Genomic DNA, 16,256 nt, shown 5'->3' with positions numbered 1-16,256 from the left:
CTGTATCCCTCTGACCCCTCCCGGTTTTCTATTGCTTGTCTTAGCTCTAGCCTCCTTACTACCCCAACCCCAAATTAATATGGATTTATTGTCTGCTGATTATCAAACTAATGAATGAGATTGTACTATATGCGCTTTTCCATAGCTGCCTTTAAAATTAAAATTTATCATAGACACCTGACCTTGTTAGTAAATAAATTCATACATTTACCAGAACTTCATCAACATCATTTCCACTATTTTACTAGATGTCTCTGAGTTTCTGTTCTTTCCCAAATCACATTTGCTTGAACTTGGGCAGTTTATTACAGCCAGTAGTCCAGGTACTGAAACTTGCCTTTTAACCTTACCTTCTTCCTCCAGCTATATTTTTTTCAAAGTTTTTATTAAAAATGAGTCATGATCTGTGGAGAAAATATTTATTGAATACATACATGTATTACATTGTGTGTTAATTCCCAAAATAAAAATGAACAAGGATAGTGATCTTTGTTCTCTAATTACATTCTGCTAATTTTGAGGGGTTCCACTATTTCTATACACGTCATTTTAAAGCAAAGATACTATTTAGCTATTTACCTGATAGAAAAATGAATAATACATGCAGGATTTCAAAATAGGTATAGCAGTTAGATATAGAATATAGCACATTACAGTTGTGGAAAAACTGCATTTGAGCAGTCAGTCTGGGTTTTGGATCACAACTTTGCCTTTCTTGAGTCATTTGCTCTTTATCAATGACCTAATCTCTCAGAGCCAACATTAATAAAATGTAGTAATTTTTATGTTATAAAATCTTATATTTGGTATCAAATGGGGTTTATTATGTGAACCAGTTTTTGTAACTTGTAAAGGACAATATTTGTGATAAGTTCGTGTCTTAGTCTGTTGGGGTACCACAACAGTATCAAAGACTGCGTGGCTTAGAGAACAGAAATTTATTTCTCATAGTTCTGGAGGCTGGAAGTCTTAAGATCAAGGTGTAGCAGGTTTGGTTTCTCCTAAGGCCACTCTTTTTGGTTTGTAGTTAGCCACATTTTTGGTGTGCCCTCCCATGGCCTTTTCTCCGTGAGCATACATCCTTGGTGTCTCTTTGTCTTTGTCTGTCTGTCTCTCTCTTTTTAAAAATCCTCACCCAAGGATATGCCTATTGATTTTTAGAGAAAGGGGAAGAGGGGGAGAGAAAGAGAAATATCAATGTGAGAGAGACATCAATTGGTTGCCCTCCTTTCATGCCCAACTGGGAATTGAACCTCCTACCTTTCAATATACAGGATGAAACTTCAAGCAACTGAGCCACATTGGCCAGGGCTCTCTTTCTCTTCTTTTAAGAGAGGTTTGGGCCTTACCTTTATGACCTTATTTAACCTTAATGGTCCTATCTTGAAATACAGTCAGTCAGTTACACCAGGGGTTAGGGTTTCAACATATGAATCGCAAGTGGGAGGGGAGAAGGAGGGATTTCAGTTATTAACAGATGATAATGTCTTTCTCCCCTGAGGAGCTAAACCTCTTCAGTACCTTTTTTTAAAAAACAAATACCTTATCCTCCTATATAATAAAGAGGTGATATGCAAATTAACTCATGCCCTCACAGATGGCTGCCTACGACCAGGCCAGCAGGGGGTTTAGTGAGGGACGACCAAACGACTGAATAGCAGGCTGCATGGTGCAACCAGGCCAGGCCAGGGCAGGGAGCAGTAAGAGGCGACCAGGCCAGTAAGGGGGGGCAGTTAGGTGTGACCAGGCAGGCAGGTGAGCAGTTAGGAGCCAGCAGTCTAGGATTGTGAGAGAGATGTCCGACTGCTGCAGTTGGACATCCCCCAAGGAGTCCCAGATTGGAGAGGGTGCAGGCTGGGCTGAAGGGACCTGCCCTCCATGCACAAATTTTGTGCACTGGGCCTCTAGTTGATATATAATTTAGCTGCAATAAAACATGCAAATGTTCACCTTAGTGAATTTTTACATATATGTACCCCTGTGTGATCACCTCCCAGATCAACATTTTTATCATCTCAGAAAGTTCCTTTATTACCATCACCATGTGGATGCCTATCACCATATCAGTTTTTTCTGATTTTGAACTTTATATAAATAGAACCATGTGGTATATACTGTTTATTTCTGGTTCTTTTGATGTTTTACAAAGTTACTGAGATTCATTTGAGTATTTACATGTATCAGCTACTATATTGGCATATAGAAGTCCATAATATAAGTATGCTATAACATGTTTATCCATTCTCATGTTGATGGGCATTAAGTTATTTCCAGTGTTTGGCTCTTATAATAGAACTAGTATGAATGTTCTTCCCAAGTCTTTTTGTGGAAATATTCTCTCACATATCCTGAATATAGTCTTAGGAGTGGAATTGTTGAGTAGTAAGGTTATATGTTTAATTAGTCATTAGAACATTGTCCTTAGTCTATCTAGTGTGTATTAAATGTTTGCTTTATATAGTTACCAAAATTATATCTTTTATATGCAATACAAAGGTGTTCCGTATTAATGTATGTCACATATTAACTAGCAGTTATGATACATCTTGCACATTAAACTAAGTTATAATTTCCCTTGGATATTTGTTTCTTTTATCTCATTAAGAACTGAGAACCTAGTAGAAATTCTCATAGTGTTGCATTATAGGGAATCAAAACCAGAAATATATTTTTTCTTTTGTATTTTCCAGTATTTATTTGGGTTTTTTTGTTTATTTATCTTTATATTTCATATATTGTCTTTTGAATTTTAGGGCCTAGGAAAAACTATTCAAGCCATTGCATTTCTGGCATACCTCTATCAGGAGGGTAATAAAGGTCCTCATTTGATCGTTGTTCCTGCGTCAACTATAGGTTTGTAGTATTGTGGACAACCATACTTGACTGTATACTATTTTTTAAAACATATTTTTATTGATTTCAGAGAGGAAGGGAGAGGGATAGAGAGATAGAAACATCAATGATGAGAATAATTGATTGGCTGCCTCCTCATGCCCCCCACTGAGGGGGATTGTGAGCCCACAGCCCAGGCATGTGCCCCTGGCCAGAATCAAACCCGGGACCCTTTAGTCTGAAGGCGGACACTCCATCCACTGAGCCAAACTGGCTAGGGCTTGACTATATCCTATTTAACGTAGAGAGAAGAAAAGTGTGTATGTGTGATTCCTTAGTTTGTGGAGGTGAATATTTATTTCTGTGGTCTCCTTAGTGTGTGTGTGTGTGTGTGTGTGTGTGTGTGTGTGTGTGTGTGCTTGAATGTACTAGAAGTCTTTTAAAGAAATAAACCTCAAGTATAAGTCAGTTATTGTAGATTAAAGACCATTTGATAATATTTATTTTGTTTTCTTCATAATACTTTTAAATTGTTTTGGTGAATAACTAAGAGAAACTAAGTGCATTTAAATTTATAATTAAACATTTATTGAGTCAGAAACCATGCAGTTCATCCGCATTCAAATTACTGTTACATTCTTGCTCAATTGATTGGATGTAGAATAGAGTAAGAGAATGTATGTATGAATGTAACCAAAAATGACATTTCTTTAAATTGGAAATCATTAATCACCTATAAATACAATGGTTGGTTCTCTGCCCTTTATTTGATGCCACCTCAAAACAGTTGTAATCATCAGGAGTAAAATTGGGAAGGTCCTGTAATTAAAAAAAAAAATCACCTTGTATTACTTTATAAAATAATTTCTGGGTAAAATTTGTCAACCTGTAGTGTTGATTTTATTGCACACACATATCCTGTTGTAGCACATGCAAGTAATATCTCTTGTTTCATAGATAACTGGTTAAGGGAAGTTAATTTATGGTGCCCCACTTTGAAGGTGCTCTGTTACTATGGTAAGAATATGTCATTTTGCTTTAATTTAAAATTTTTAATATTTTAACACAGTAAAGTACAGTAAGTACAATAAAGGTGCATATTGTTTTAAATTCTAGGTTCTCAAGAAGAACGCAAACAGATAAGATATAACATTCATAGTAAATATGAAGAATACAATGTAATTGTGACCACGTAAGTATTGAGAAAAAAGTTTTTTGGAAAGAAATTTTGTGTAGCTTCCAAGTTTAAAAAAATATTTAATATTAATATGAAGGAAAGTTTATGCAAAGAATTGTGCAACTAAAATAATGGAATGACTTACTATGAGGATCAGGCATTTTTTTCAGTTTGGTGTGTAAAACCAAGATAGCAGTTTTTTGCTAGTACATTAGGTGACTGGTTGATAGTGGTTATAAAAAGATTTTGTCTACTTGATTGCAAGTATGCTATTATAATATTCTGTCAGTTAAAGTAACATTTAAACTCATACAACTCAATGACAAGAAATGAACAAAGGACATGAAAAGATTCTCAACATCACTAATCAATCATGGAAATTCGAATTAAAACCACAGTGAGATACCACCTCACACAAGATAGAATGAAAGTCAACAATCACCTGTGTTTGGCAAGGGTTTGGAGAAAAGGGAATCCTTGTACACTGTGGTGGGACTGCAAATTGGTGTAGTCACTATAGAAAACAGAATTAGATCAAAAAGTTAGATTTTCTCTACAACACATCAATTCCACTGCTGTTATCATTCAAAGAGAATAAAAACACTAATTTGAGAAGATAATATGCATCTTTTATTAATAGCCATGATTTGAAAGCAACCTACGTGTCTGTCCATACATGAATGGATAAAGGAGACGTGGTATATATGTACATGTACAATGAAATATCACACAGCAATAAAAAAGGATGAAATCTGCCCCGGCTGGTTTTGATCAGTGGTTAGAACAACTGCCCTTGGACTGAAGGACCACAGATTCAATTCCCAGCCAAAGTTGTGTGTTTACCAGCCCCAGTAGGGGCTCATAAGGAAAGCAAACAATTGATGTTTCACATTGATGTTTCTCATGTAGATGTTTCTCTCTCTCCCTTTCCTCCCTCCCTTTTATGTCTCCCCTTCCTCCTTCCCTCCCACTCTCTAGAAATCAATGGAAAAAATATCCTTGGGTGAGGATTAAAAAAAAAAAGAAATCTTGCCTTTTGCAACAACATAGATAGATCTAAAGGGTATTATGCCAAGTGAATAGATCAAATCGAGAAAGACAAATACCATATGGTTTCACATATGTGTGTAATCTTTAAAAACCCATGAAAACAGACTCATAAAAACAGCAGAGGGATGGTTGCCAGAGAGGAGATGTTTAGGGAGATGGGTAAAAAAGGCGAAGGGGAATATAGTTAATAATGTGATTAGTTTGTATAGTGACAGATAATTACTAAAATTAGCAGATAATCACATTGTAAGATATAAAAATATTGTATGCCTGAAACTAACATAATGTTGTATATCAACTATCCTATCTAATAAAAGGGTAATATACAAATTGACCATCACTCCAACACATAAGATGGCCGCACCCATGTGATCAAAGATAGCCGCCACAAGTTGGCCAGCAGGGGAGGGCAGTTGAGGTTGACCAGGCCTGCAGGGGAGGGCAGTTGGGGGGTACCAGGCCTACAGAGGAGGGCAGTTGGGGGAGACCAGGCCTGCAGGGGAGGGCAGTTGTGGGGGACCAGGCCGGCAGGGGAGGGCAGTTAGGGGTGACTGGGCTGGCAGGGGAGTGCAGTTGGGGGAGACCAGGCCGGCAGGGGAGGGCAGTTGTGGGGGACCAGGCCGGCAGGGGAGGGCAGTTAGGGGTGACTGGGCTGGCAGGGGAGCAGTTAGGCATCAATCAGGCTGGCAGGGGAATGGTTAGGGGGTGATCAGGCTGGCAGGTAGAAGCAGTTAGGAGCAATCAGGAAGACAGGCAGGCGAGTGGTTGGGAGCCAGCAGTCCTGGATTGTGAGAGGGATCCCAGATTGGAGACAGTGCAGGCTGGGCTGAAGAACCCTTCCACACCATGCACAGATTTTGTGCACCGGGCCTCTAGTCCTATGTAATAAAAGTAATATGCAAATTGACCATCACTCCAATACATAAGATGGCCGCCCCCATGTGATCAAATATGGCTGCCCCCATGTGGACACAAGATGGCCACCACAAGTTGGTCAGCAGGGGAGGGCAGTTAGGGGACCCAGGCCTGCAAGGGAGGGCAGTTGGGGGTGAATGCGCCGGCAGAGGAGGGCAGTTGGGGCAACCAGGCCTGCAGGGGAGGGCAGTTAGGGGTGACCCGGCCGGCAGGGGAGGGCAGTTAGGGATGACTAGTCCTGCAGAGGAGGGCAGTTAGGGGCAATTGGGCCAGCAGGAGAGCAGTTAGGTGTCAAATCAGGCTGGCAGAGGAGTGGTTAGGGCAGGGGTCCTCAGACGTTTTAAACAGGGCCAGTTTACTGTCCCTCAGACCGTTGGAGGGCCGGACTATAGTTTAAAAAAAAACTATGAACAAATTCCTATGCACACTGCACATATCTTATTTTGAAGTAAAAAAACAAAACGGCAAAAACACCCGGCGGGCCGGATAAATGTCCTCAGCGCGCCACATGTGGCCCATGGGCCGTAGTTTGAGGACGCCTGGGTTAGGGGATAATCAGGCTGGCAGGCAGAAGCGGTTAGGGGCAATCAGGCAGGCAGATAGGGGAGCAGTTGGGAGCCAGCAGTCCTGGATTGTGAGAGAAATGTCCGACTGCCCTAAATGGGCAGTCGGACATTCCTCGAGGGGTCCCAGATTGGAGAGGGTGCAGGCTGGGCTGAGGGACACAACCCTCTCCCCCCCCCCCCCCCCCCCCCCCCCCGTGCACAAATTTCATGTACCGGGCCTCTAGTACTTAAATAAATTTTTAAAAATAAAAAGCATTTCTTTAAAAAATTGCCGAAACCGGTTTGGCTCAGTGGATAGAGCGTCGGTCTGCGAACTGAAGGGTCCCAGGTTCGATTCCGGTCAAGGGCATGTGCATTGGTTGCGGGCACGTCCCCGGTGTGGGGTGTGCAGGAGGCAGCTGGTCGATGTTTCTCTCTCATCGATGTTTCTGGCTCTCTATCCCTCTCCCTTCCTCTCTGTGAAAAACCAATAAAATATATTTTAAAAAATAAATAAATAATAGTAAAGTAACATTTACGATACTCCACCAAGATAATTTATAATGTTTCTATCTTGTAAGTATTAATAATAAATGAAATGTAATATCAGTGAAAAATTTGAGTTAGAAATAAGGATGAAAAATATAACTGAATAATTTAATCATTAGTAGCTAATTGGCATAAATATCTAGCAGAAAATTTAATGCTGTCATATTAACTGTATTTTAAGGAGGCCATGATTAAAATAATTCATTCAAAATATTTTTTATATAGTCTTGTACTTGTAGTTGCTATTAACTATTATTTCTTGTATCTACACTGCTAGTTCTTTATAGTAGTATGTTCTTAACAGAAATATATCTTAATGTCCTTTTTTCTGCTGCTTTTTAAAATATAACAGTTCATGAAGTGAAGTGTACAACAAGTGCAGATTACATATACATTACCAAAATTGGCTTCTTCCTAGATATGCAGAAGTTGTCTGATTACAGTATAACGTTTAAATTTTCTTTTAGCTACTTACGGAGGCTTTTTAATTTTTTTTGTTTTTTTGTTTTGTTATTAATTTCAGAGAGGGAGAGAAAGATAGGAACTTCAGTGATGAGAGAGAATCATTGATCGGCTACCTTCTGCACACCCTCCACTGGAGATTGTGCCTGCAACCCAGGCATGTGCCTGAACAGAAATTGAAACTCGACCTCCTGGTCCATAGGTCGATGCTCAATCACTGAGCCACACTGGTCGGGCCATTTTTAAACTTGGGTACATGTACATCAATAATTATTGGATAAAAGTGTATAAATAAAAATAATTTTACAAAGCAATAAATCTTACTAGTGTCCAGGCTCATAAAGGTATAACTGTAGAGATTTCTTTTTTCTTTTGGTGACAGGTATAATTGTGCAATCAGCAGTTCTGATGACCGTGGTCTCTTTCGACGACTAAAACTTAATTACGCAATTTTTGATGAGGGCCATATGCTGAAGAATATGGGCTCTATTCGCTACCAGCACCTTATGACCATTAATGTAAGAGAGTGTTTGTGAATTTTTCCAATTATGATAACATTACATATTATGTATTTTAATGTAAGTAGTATTTTATATCAGGGGTCAGCAAACTTTTTCTATAAAGGGCCAAATAGGAAATATTTACTACTTTGTGGACTATTTAGCCTCTGTTGTTCTTTTGCTGTTTTTTTTACAACCCTTTAAAATTGTAAAAACCATTTATAGCTCATGAACCTCAATTTACCATCTCTGTCCTGTGTGATATTAAATATAATCTATTTTCATTACCTCATAAAGTGATTTAAAGATGCAAGTTACCTACTTAAAAAGTGAAACCATTAGTTTTACACATTCTGCCTTAAAATACAATAGATGATAATTTTTTAAATTACTAATCATTCTTTACAGAATGTTACATTATTAATAACGGTATTAATCCCCTCCCACCACCACTGAGGAGGGTAGACAAAGAAGGATGTGTCTCTAATTTAAAAAACCAACTAATCTTAATCTTCATTCACAGGCAAATAACCGTTTGCTGCTCACAGGCACACCTGTACAGAATAATCTATTAGAACTCATGTCGCTGTTGAATTTTGTTATGCCACACATGTTTAGTAGTAGCACAAGTGAAATACGAAGAATGTTTTCTTCTAAGACAGTAAGCATAAATTCATATTTTCTCCCCAGATATGTTACTTTGTGTTTTACCTGAGTCATTCTTCTATTTTGTCTTTTTTCTTGTTTTCATTTTGAAATTTAAGTAGTCAATATTCCTATCCTTGGATGAGTTGAGAAATCAGCGAAACACAGTGAGAAATGAATTGGTGACTTCTGTAATCTGTGTCTAAAAATTTTGATTTTTAACATGCTAATTTTCTGAAGAATAACAATTCTAAATTAGTGGAAGGCTCTGATATATAATATTTGGGAAAAGTTTGGGTCATTGCTTTTTCTTTATTAAAATTGGTCAGGAAAATTGGCATTTTTTTAAAGGGGTAAACTGTAGAACTAGGCAAAGATTGAAAATTCCTATCCTGCGACATAAGTTTTGAAATAAAAGTTCGTAAATACAAAAAGTAACAGTTTCTAAAAGTTACAATAAAGAAATCTGTTTAGATTAAAATATTTTTAATTTTCTCCTGATTGCTTAGAATAAGCACAAGAGAGTCTTCAAAAACTCCTAACTTCTTCCATACAGCAATGTTAATATAGATTCTTCTTTTTTTTTTTTTTTTTTTTTTAAATATATTTTATTGATTTTTTTACAGAGAGGAAGGGAGAGGGACAGAGAGGTAGAAACATCGATGAGAGAGAAACATCGATCAGCTGCCTCTTGCACATCCCCCACTGGGGATGTGCCTGCAACCAATGTACATGCCCTTGACCGGAATCGAACCTGGGACCCTTCAGTCCGCAGGCTGACGCTCTATCCACTGAGCCAAACTGGTCAGGGCTAATATAGATTCTTGATCTTCTGTCGTACATATTCTGCATGCATTTTCTATGATAGTTTTCTGCTGCAATTAACTGCCTTTTTAACTTTCACTAATGAATTTTTTCTCACTTGATGACCTAACAGTTCATAGGATATGAAGGATACCTTTACATTTTAGAATAAAATTCCACACTTCTTTAATTCTTTAAAATTAACCAGTTTTGACTAATAACTATGCCCATATTTTAGATCACATAATTCGCATCACCTGTACTAGTTTTCTTTTAGGGCTGTTTTCCACAAATAAATACAAGTTTTTTACCTCTCTCATACCCTTCATCTCACCTTTCCCACCCCGTTTCTCTCTCTCTCTCTCTCTCTCTCTCTCTATCTCTCTCTCTCTCTCTCTCTCTCTCTCTCTCTCTCTCTCTCTCTCTCTCACACACACACACACACACACACACACACATTTTTCATTATGTTCTCTAGGTAATCAGTAACAACTCATCAGTTAATGACTTCTGAAAACATTGTGAACCTAGTACAGTTCAGCATAATGTACAATTTACATGAAATCTCAAAATACTCATGGAGCTTTAAGAAGTAGGTTATAGCCCATAATATAAATGTGACGTTCCATCTGGAATAAATGGAGTTTCTATGCAAAACAACTCAAATTTTCATGTTGTGTAATATTGTGATCATTTAAATGAATATAATTTCTAAAAGGATATGTTCTTATTTTATTTAGAAATCAGCAGATGAGCAAAGTATATATGAAAAGGAGAGAATAGCACACGCAAAACAAATTATAAAACCATTTATTCTCAGAAGAGTAAAAGATGAGGTAACTCTTATCTGCATATTTTTTATTATGATTGGTTTTTAAATGTCTGTGTTCGTCTTTATCTGATTATTTTACTTAAACTGGTTTCCTCGTTCAGGTTCTCAAGCAGCTGCCCCCCAAGAAGGACCAGATTGAGTTGTGTCCCATGTCGGAGAATCAGGAGCAACTCTACCTGGGTCTTTTCAGCAAATTGAAAAAGTCTATCAATAACTTGGGTATAACCTGATTTTCACAATTTTATGTGAAAAATGATCTTGTCCTGGGGCAGCATTTTGTTTACTCATAGTGGGCTTCACTCATTTTTTTAAGTTAGTTTTAATTTGAAGAAATAATTTTAGCTCTTTGTTTGCATTGAGATATATTTCAACAAACAGCTGTCAGCTTGTTTTTTGCATTATTTAAAAATCTGTCTCTTTGGATCACAGAAAAAAACACAGAAATGTGCAATGTCATGATGCAATTGAGAAAAATGGCCAATCATCCTTTATTACATCGCCAATATTACACAGCTGAAAAACTCAAGGAAATGTCCCAGCTTATGTTAAAGGTAAAGATTCCATCTTATGCTAACACTAAGCTTTATTATCACTGTTAAACATGAGGTTAAATTGTTAGGTTAAAAATCAGACCATTGAACCTAATAAGCATATTAACTTTTTAACCACATTTAAGAAAAACAAATATGTTTTAAGACCAAGTTCAAGATAATTTGGGAGATATAAAAGTCAAAGAAGGACTGACCAGGAATCAGCCAACTACCTCCAGAGAGACAAATATGGCAGTCTATTTTTATAAATAAAGTTTTATTCTAACAGCCACAGCCTTTTGTTTTGGTGTTGTCTGTGACTGCTTTCTCAATAAAAGGGCAGAGTTGAATGTTTGCCAAACAGATCATTTAGTCTACAAAGTCTAAAATATTTACTGTCTGGCCCTTTGCAGAAAAAGTTTGCCACTTCTTGATCTAGACTTCATAATATACTTATTTATTTTTTTACCAAAAGATTTCTCAGATTTTATGGCCTGGGTAGTGAGTAATTTTTCTCTATTTTTTTTTTCATTTTATCCTTTATTTTGTCTATAGTTTTAGCCATTACTCTTTATATTTACCTCATTCTTTTTTAGCACCTACCCATATTTCTCCTGTTAAATGCTTTTTTAAAAAATATATTTGCTTTTTTTAAAATATATTTCTTTTTTTTTTAAATATATTTTTTATTGGTTTCAGAGAAGGAGAGGGAGAAAGAGTTAGAAATATCAACAATGAGAGAAAATCATTGATTGGCTGCCTCCTGAACGCCCCACACTGGGCATTGAACCAGCAACCTGGATATATGCCCCAACTGGGAATCTATCTCTGATCTCCTGCTATCAAACCCTGACTTCCTGGTTCATAGGTCAATACTCAACCTCTGAGCCCCGCCAGCTGGGCAGCAGCCATTTGTTTTGATTTATTTTTTTTTTTTACTATTATTTTAAACTTACTGTGGAAAATTTCAAACATGTAAAAGTAGAGAGAATGGTATAATGAAATCCTCTGCCCATATAACCTTCACACATTTTCTGCAATTATTATCTGGAATGACACTACTATTTGTTTATTTTTTTATCTATTTAAGTGTAGTTGTTATACAATGTTATATTAATTTCAGGTTTACGGTATAGGTATTTGACATTTTTATACCTTACAATGTGATCACTCACTAATACTGTTCATCATCTGCCACCGCAAACTTATCACATCACTAGAGGCCCAGTGCATGAAATTCGTGCACTCAAGGGGTGGGGTCACCCAGCCTGGCCTGTGCCCTCTTACAGTGCAGGAGCCCACAATTAATCACCTCAAAGAGGTAGGCCCCGCCCATCCATCCGGGGTTCCTTGCCCCAAAGAGGTAGGCCAGAGCCAGGGGTCTCACCTCTGCGCTGCACAGAGTTGCAGGCCTCGCCACATGGAGCCACTGGGCCCTGCCTCCACGTCGTGCACACAGCGTCAAGTCCCTACCCACCCGAGTGTGCCCACTGCGCACGCAGCCTCCTGGTGATGGATTGTGAGGGCATCACAGCATGAGGGCGTAACGACCATTTGCATATTAGCTCTGTTTATTATATAGAATTACTGACTATATTCCCCTTCTTTTTTTTTTTTTTTTTTTTTAACCTTCTCCCTTCCCCTTCCCCTCAGGCAACCATCCATTTGGTCTGTTTTTATAAATCTGTTCTTGTTTGTTCATTTGTTTTCTTTTGTATGTTTTTTTACATTCTACATATAAATAATACCAGATGTTATTTATCTTTGTCTGATTTATTTCACTTAGCTTAATACCCTGATTTATTTCATAATACCCTGTTGCAAACTGCAAGATTTCATACTTTTTTATTGCTGTGTATTATTCATTGCACATATATATCATATCTTATTTATCCATCTATCTATGGACACTTAGGTTGCTTCCATATCTTAGCTGTTGTAAATAATAATGCACTGAACATAGGAATGCATATATCTTTTCAAATTAGTATTTTTGTTTTTTTCAGATAAGTGCCAGAAGTGGAATTACTGAGTTGTATGATAGATCTGTTTTTAGTTTTTGATATATATCTATATTGTTGTCCATAGTGTTATTGTGATCATTTAAACAAATGGTTATTTAAACCACTATGCAGTCCCACCAACATTGCACAAGGGTATCTCTACTCTTGTTTCATCTAGTCCCCTTCCCCAAGATTATTTTGAAATAAATTCTAGATCCTTTTTCATCTGTAAATATTTCATTATGTTAATTCTAAAATAGTAGGAACTTTCCCCCTTTATTGTACCTAAAAAATATTAGTTTTCTTTGTTACAACTATCGTCCTAAAATTTCTATGATTTAGATATTTTATCAGATGTGAACAATTTATTAGATTGTTTTGACCATATAAATTATCTCAGTTTTGAAGTATGTGTATTATTTGTTTTGCTTTGAGGAACCTACACATTGTGAAGCTAACCCTGACCTGATCTTTGAAGATATGGAAGTTATGACAGACTTTGAATTACATGTACTTTGTAAACAGTATCGGCACATTAATAACTTCCAGTTAGACATGGACTTGATTTTAGATTCTGGAAAATTCCGAGTTTTGGCACGCATTTTGTCTGAACTAAAAGAGAAGGTATTAAAGAAGAATGCACTCCTTTTGTGTTTTCCCAATTAGTAAACTTCTTAAGACAATTCTGGCATGATTTGACTTTCTTAAAGTTTTAGCCGTTGTCTGTTCTGCACTCTTTTAGAAACGAGTGTTTTGAGCATTTGGGGGAGATACAGTAGTTCCCCCCTTATCTGCCCTTTTGCTTTCTGTGGTTTTAATCACCAAAAGCCAAACATAATCCAAAAATATTAAATGGAGAAATCCCAGAAATAAACAATTAGTAAGTTCTAAACTGCACACTATTCTAAGTTTTGTGATGAGATCTTGTGCTGTCTCACCTGGACATGAATCAGTATATGCCAGCATATTTACACTATGTACACTAGCCCATTAGTCACTCAGTCAGATCGGCTGTGTAACGCATTGCTTGTGTTCAAGTAACCCTTATTTTATTCATTAATGGCCCAAAGTGCAAGAGTAGTGATGCTAGTAATTTGGATATACCAAAGACAAGCTGTAAAGTGCTTCCTTTAAGTGGAAAAGTATGTATGTAGAGGGAAAAACAGTATATGTAGGGTTTGGTACTATCCGTGGTTTCCGGCATCTACCATGGATCTTGAAATGTATTCCCCGCAGATAAGGGATTTCTACTGTATATGGGAGTATATTTTCCTGATTACTTTTCCTCGGTTGAACCTCCAAAAGAAAAATAGAAGTTATTAGAACTTTCTATATTGGTGTTTTTTAAAAAAGAATCTTGTCATTATTTCATAGGTAACACTTGATCTGTATGATTGATACTATGTTAAATAGTTAATTAATACTACAGTTTATATGTGAAATAGCTTAAATTTGTAAGATCACAATCCAAATAGTACTTTGTAGCTCTTCCCATTTACTGTCCTTACAAATCAAAACTGAATATTGAATTTAGTTCTTAAGTTTAGAAATTAAGTTAATTTATATACAATCTAAAATAAGAATTTTACCTTAGTTATGGTTACTTGATTTTTATTAAAGAAGCAGTTGAACATTAGATATTTATAATTTTTCTTACCATGTATTTAATACATATATGTATTTTCACAGGGTGATAGAGTTGTATTATTTAGCCAATTTACCATGATGCTGGACATTTTAGAGGCTCTTTTAAAACATCATCAGCATAGGTACCTCAGATTAGATGGAAAGACTCAGATTTCTGAAAGGTTGGTATACTTTACCTTCAAAAATTTCTATCCATCTTAACCTCAAATTAGATTAAATGCTTGCATTTTAAATGTCTAGAGCACTTGATAGAATTGTATTGCTTTGAGTCTTATGTGTGGTTACTTCCAGTCATTACCTGAAGATGAGGAATTTTTATTTTTTTTGTCTAAATTGCATAAAAGTATATTTTGAAACAGTTCTATAATTGTATACTTAGCAGTGTTTTTCTCTTTAAAAATCATTCAAAGTCTAAAGCACCTTATCTGTAAACCAAGATTGTTTTAAAATCTTGGCCTTTCATATTTTAAGAGAAATTGAGTAAGTTATGTTTTAATTTCCAAAGGTTAAAAATGGTTATCTTGAAAAAAGGAATGTTTTTTCTAGAGTGTTTAACTGCATTATATCTTGATTTACTTTTTATCAGCCAGAGTGAATTTCCGCGCTCCCCTCCCCCGCCCCCCCCATTACAGTGAGGAAGTCATGCTAAAAGAGATTACACCAGTACAGCTTGATCTTGGGATTCAGTTCATACTTACATTGTCTACTAGTAGCAGTTGACAGACTTCGGAGAAGGTTAAAGATTGAAAAGCCATATGTAGAATTTAGAGAAGCCAGAACCATTAAACAAAGGACAAAATAGTCCTTCAGAAATTAATCAAATCTGAATAGTTGACTTAAGTAAGAATTAGTAGAGATAAATGGTATAGAAAAGAAGTTGAATTGGGAAGATCTTTCAATAATATAGCTGCAGGTAACGTAGCTATAATACAAAAAGCATGCATTTACATCTTCAAGTTTATTTTTCATGTGATGTGATTGTTTTCATTTTAATTATATACCTTTTGGTGAGATGTAACCTAATATATTTATCCTACAGGATTCATTTAATTGATGAGTATAATACCGATATGGATATCTTTGTGTTTCTGCTGTCAACAAAAGCTGGTGGCTTAGGAATAAACCTGACTTCAGCAAATGTTGTTATACTTCACGACATCGACTGTAACCCTTACAATGATAAACAAGCAGAAGATAGATGCCATAGGGTAGGCCAGACTAAGTAAGTGTTTTCAGTTGAAATTTATTTTTTAATAAAATGCAAGTTTATTGTGTATGGACTATGAGAATATAGTCTGTCAGCTGTCCTGACTTAGTTTTTATATTTTTTATCAAAGCATGGCTGCTGATGTATTTTTATACCAGCAGTGTTGAATATGAACTTCACTGTGTAACCTATTCAATTTATTCTAGTTTTTAAAACAAAATAACCTCCCACCCCAACCCAAATAGTTCTGTAGCTAATGGAAAGGTTGTATTATCAATGATCCAGTGCCTTTGAAATGATTAATAATTAAAAATACTTGCTTGTTAGACCATTTAAGAGTCAGATAGACTTGGTAATATACATACTTTTGCTACCTAATTACTCTTAGGAAATAGATTCTTTGAGTTGTAGCTATTTTAGGTGATGTTATTATTGACATTGGTCATAGGACCATATAGATGTGAAAAAATATCTACACTTCAACTCTACTTTCACATATAAACAGCAGACAATGTTTTCTTTGTGGAGTATTTGACAGTATTTCCAAGACATTTTGAT

At 36.4% G+C, this 16,256-nt stretch overlaps 1 protein-coding gene across 2 annotated transcripts in view; it reads left to right on the top strand.

Annotated features, from left to right (window-relative positions):
- Window positions 1-16,256, top strand: part of SMARCAD1 (SWI/SNF-related, matrix-associated actin-dependent regulator of chromatin, subfamily a, containing DEAD/H box 1) — a 104,305-nt gene that overhangs the window by 81,145 nt on the left and 6,904 nt on the right. For both annotated transcript variants that reach the window (XM_008143546.3, XM_054727342.1), the window contains 11 exons: window positions 2,754-2,853; window positions 3,790-3,849; window positions 3,949-4,024; window positions 7,913-8,048; window positions 8,554-8,691; window positions 10,220-10,315; window positions 10,413-10,530; window positions 10,741-10,862; window positions 13,280-13,468; window positions 14,534-14,652; window positions 15,531-15,713. In XM_008143546.3, the coding sequence (XP_008141768.2) occupies window positions 2,754-2,853; window positions 3,790-3,849; window positions 3,949-4,024; window positions 7,913-8,048; window positions 8,554-8,691; window positions 10,220-10,315; window positions 10,413-10,530; window positions 10,741-10,862; window positions 13,280-13,468; window positions 14,534-14,652; window positions 15,531-15,713 (1,337 nt within the window). The remainder of the gene's footprint in view (window positions 1-2,753; window positions 2,854-3,789; window positions 3,850-3,948; window positions 4,025-7,912; window positions 8,049-8,553; window positions 8,692-10,219; window positions 10,316-10,412; window positions 10,531-10,740; window positions 10,863-13,279; window positions 13,469-14,533; window positions 14,653-15,530; window positions 15,714-16,256) is intronic.

The sequence above is a fragment of the Eptesicus fuscus genome, chromosome 2 (assembly GCF_027574615.1).
Source record: "Eptesicus fuscus isolate TK198812 chromosome 2, DD_ASM_mEF_20220401, whole genome shotgun sequence".
In the NCBI taxonomy this organism is placed as follows: Eukaryota; Metazoa; Chordata; class Mammalia; order Chiroptera; family Vespertilionidae; genus Eptesicus; species Eptesicus fuscus.
Note: the sequence above shows the minus strand (reverse complement) of the source record. Positions and strands in the feature narration are given on the sequence as shown.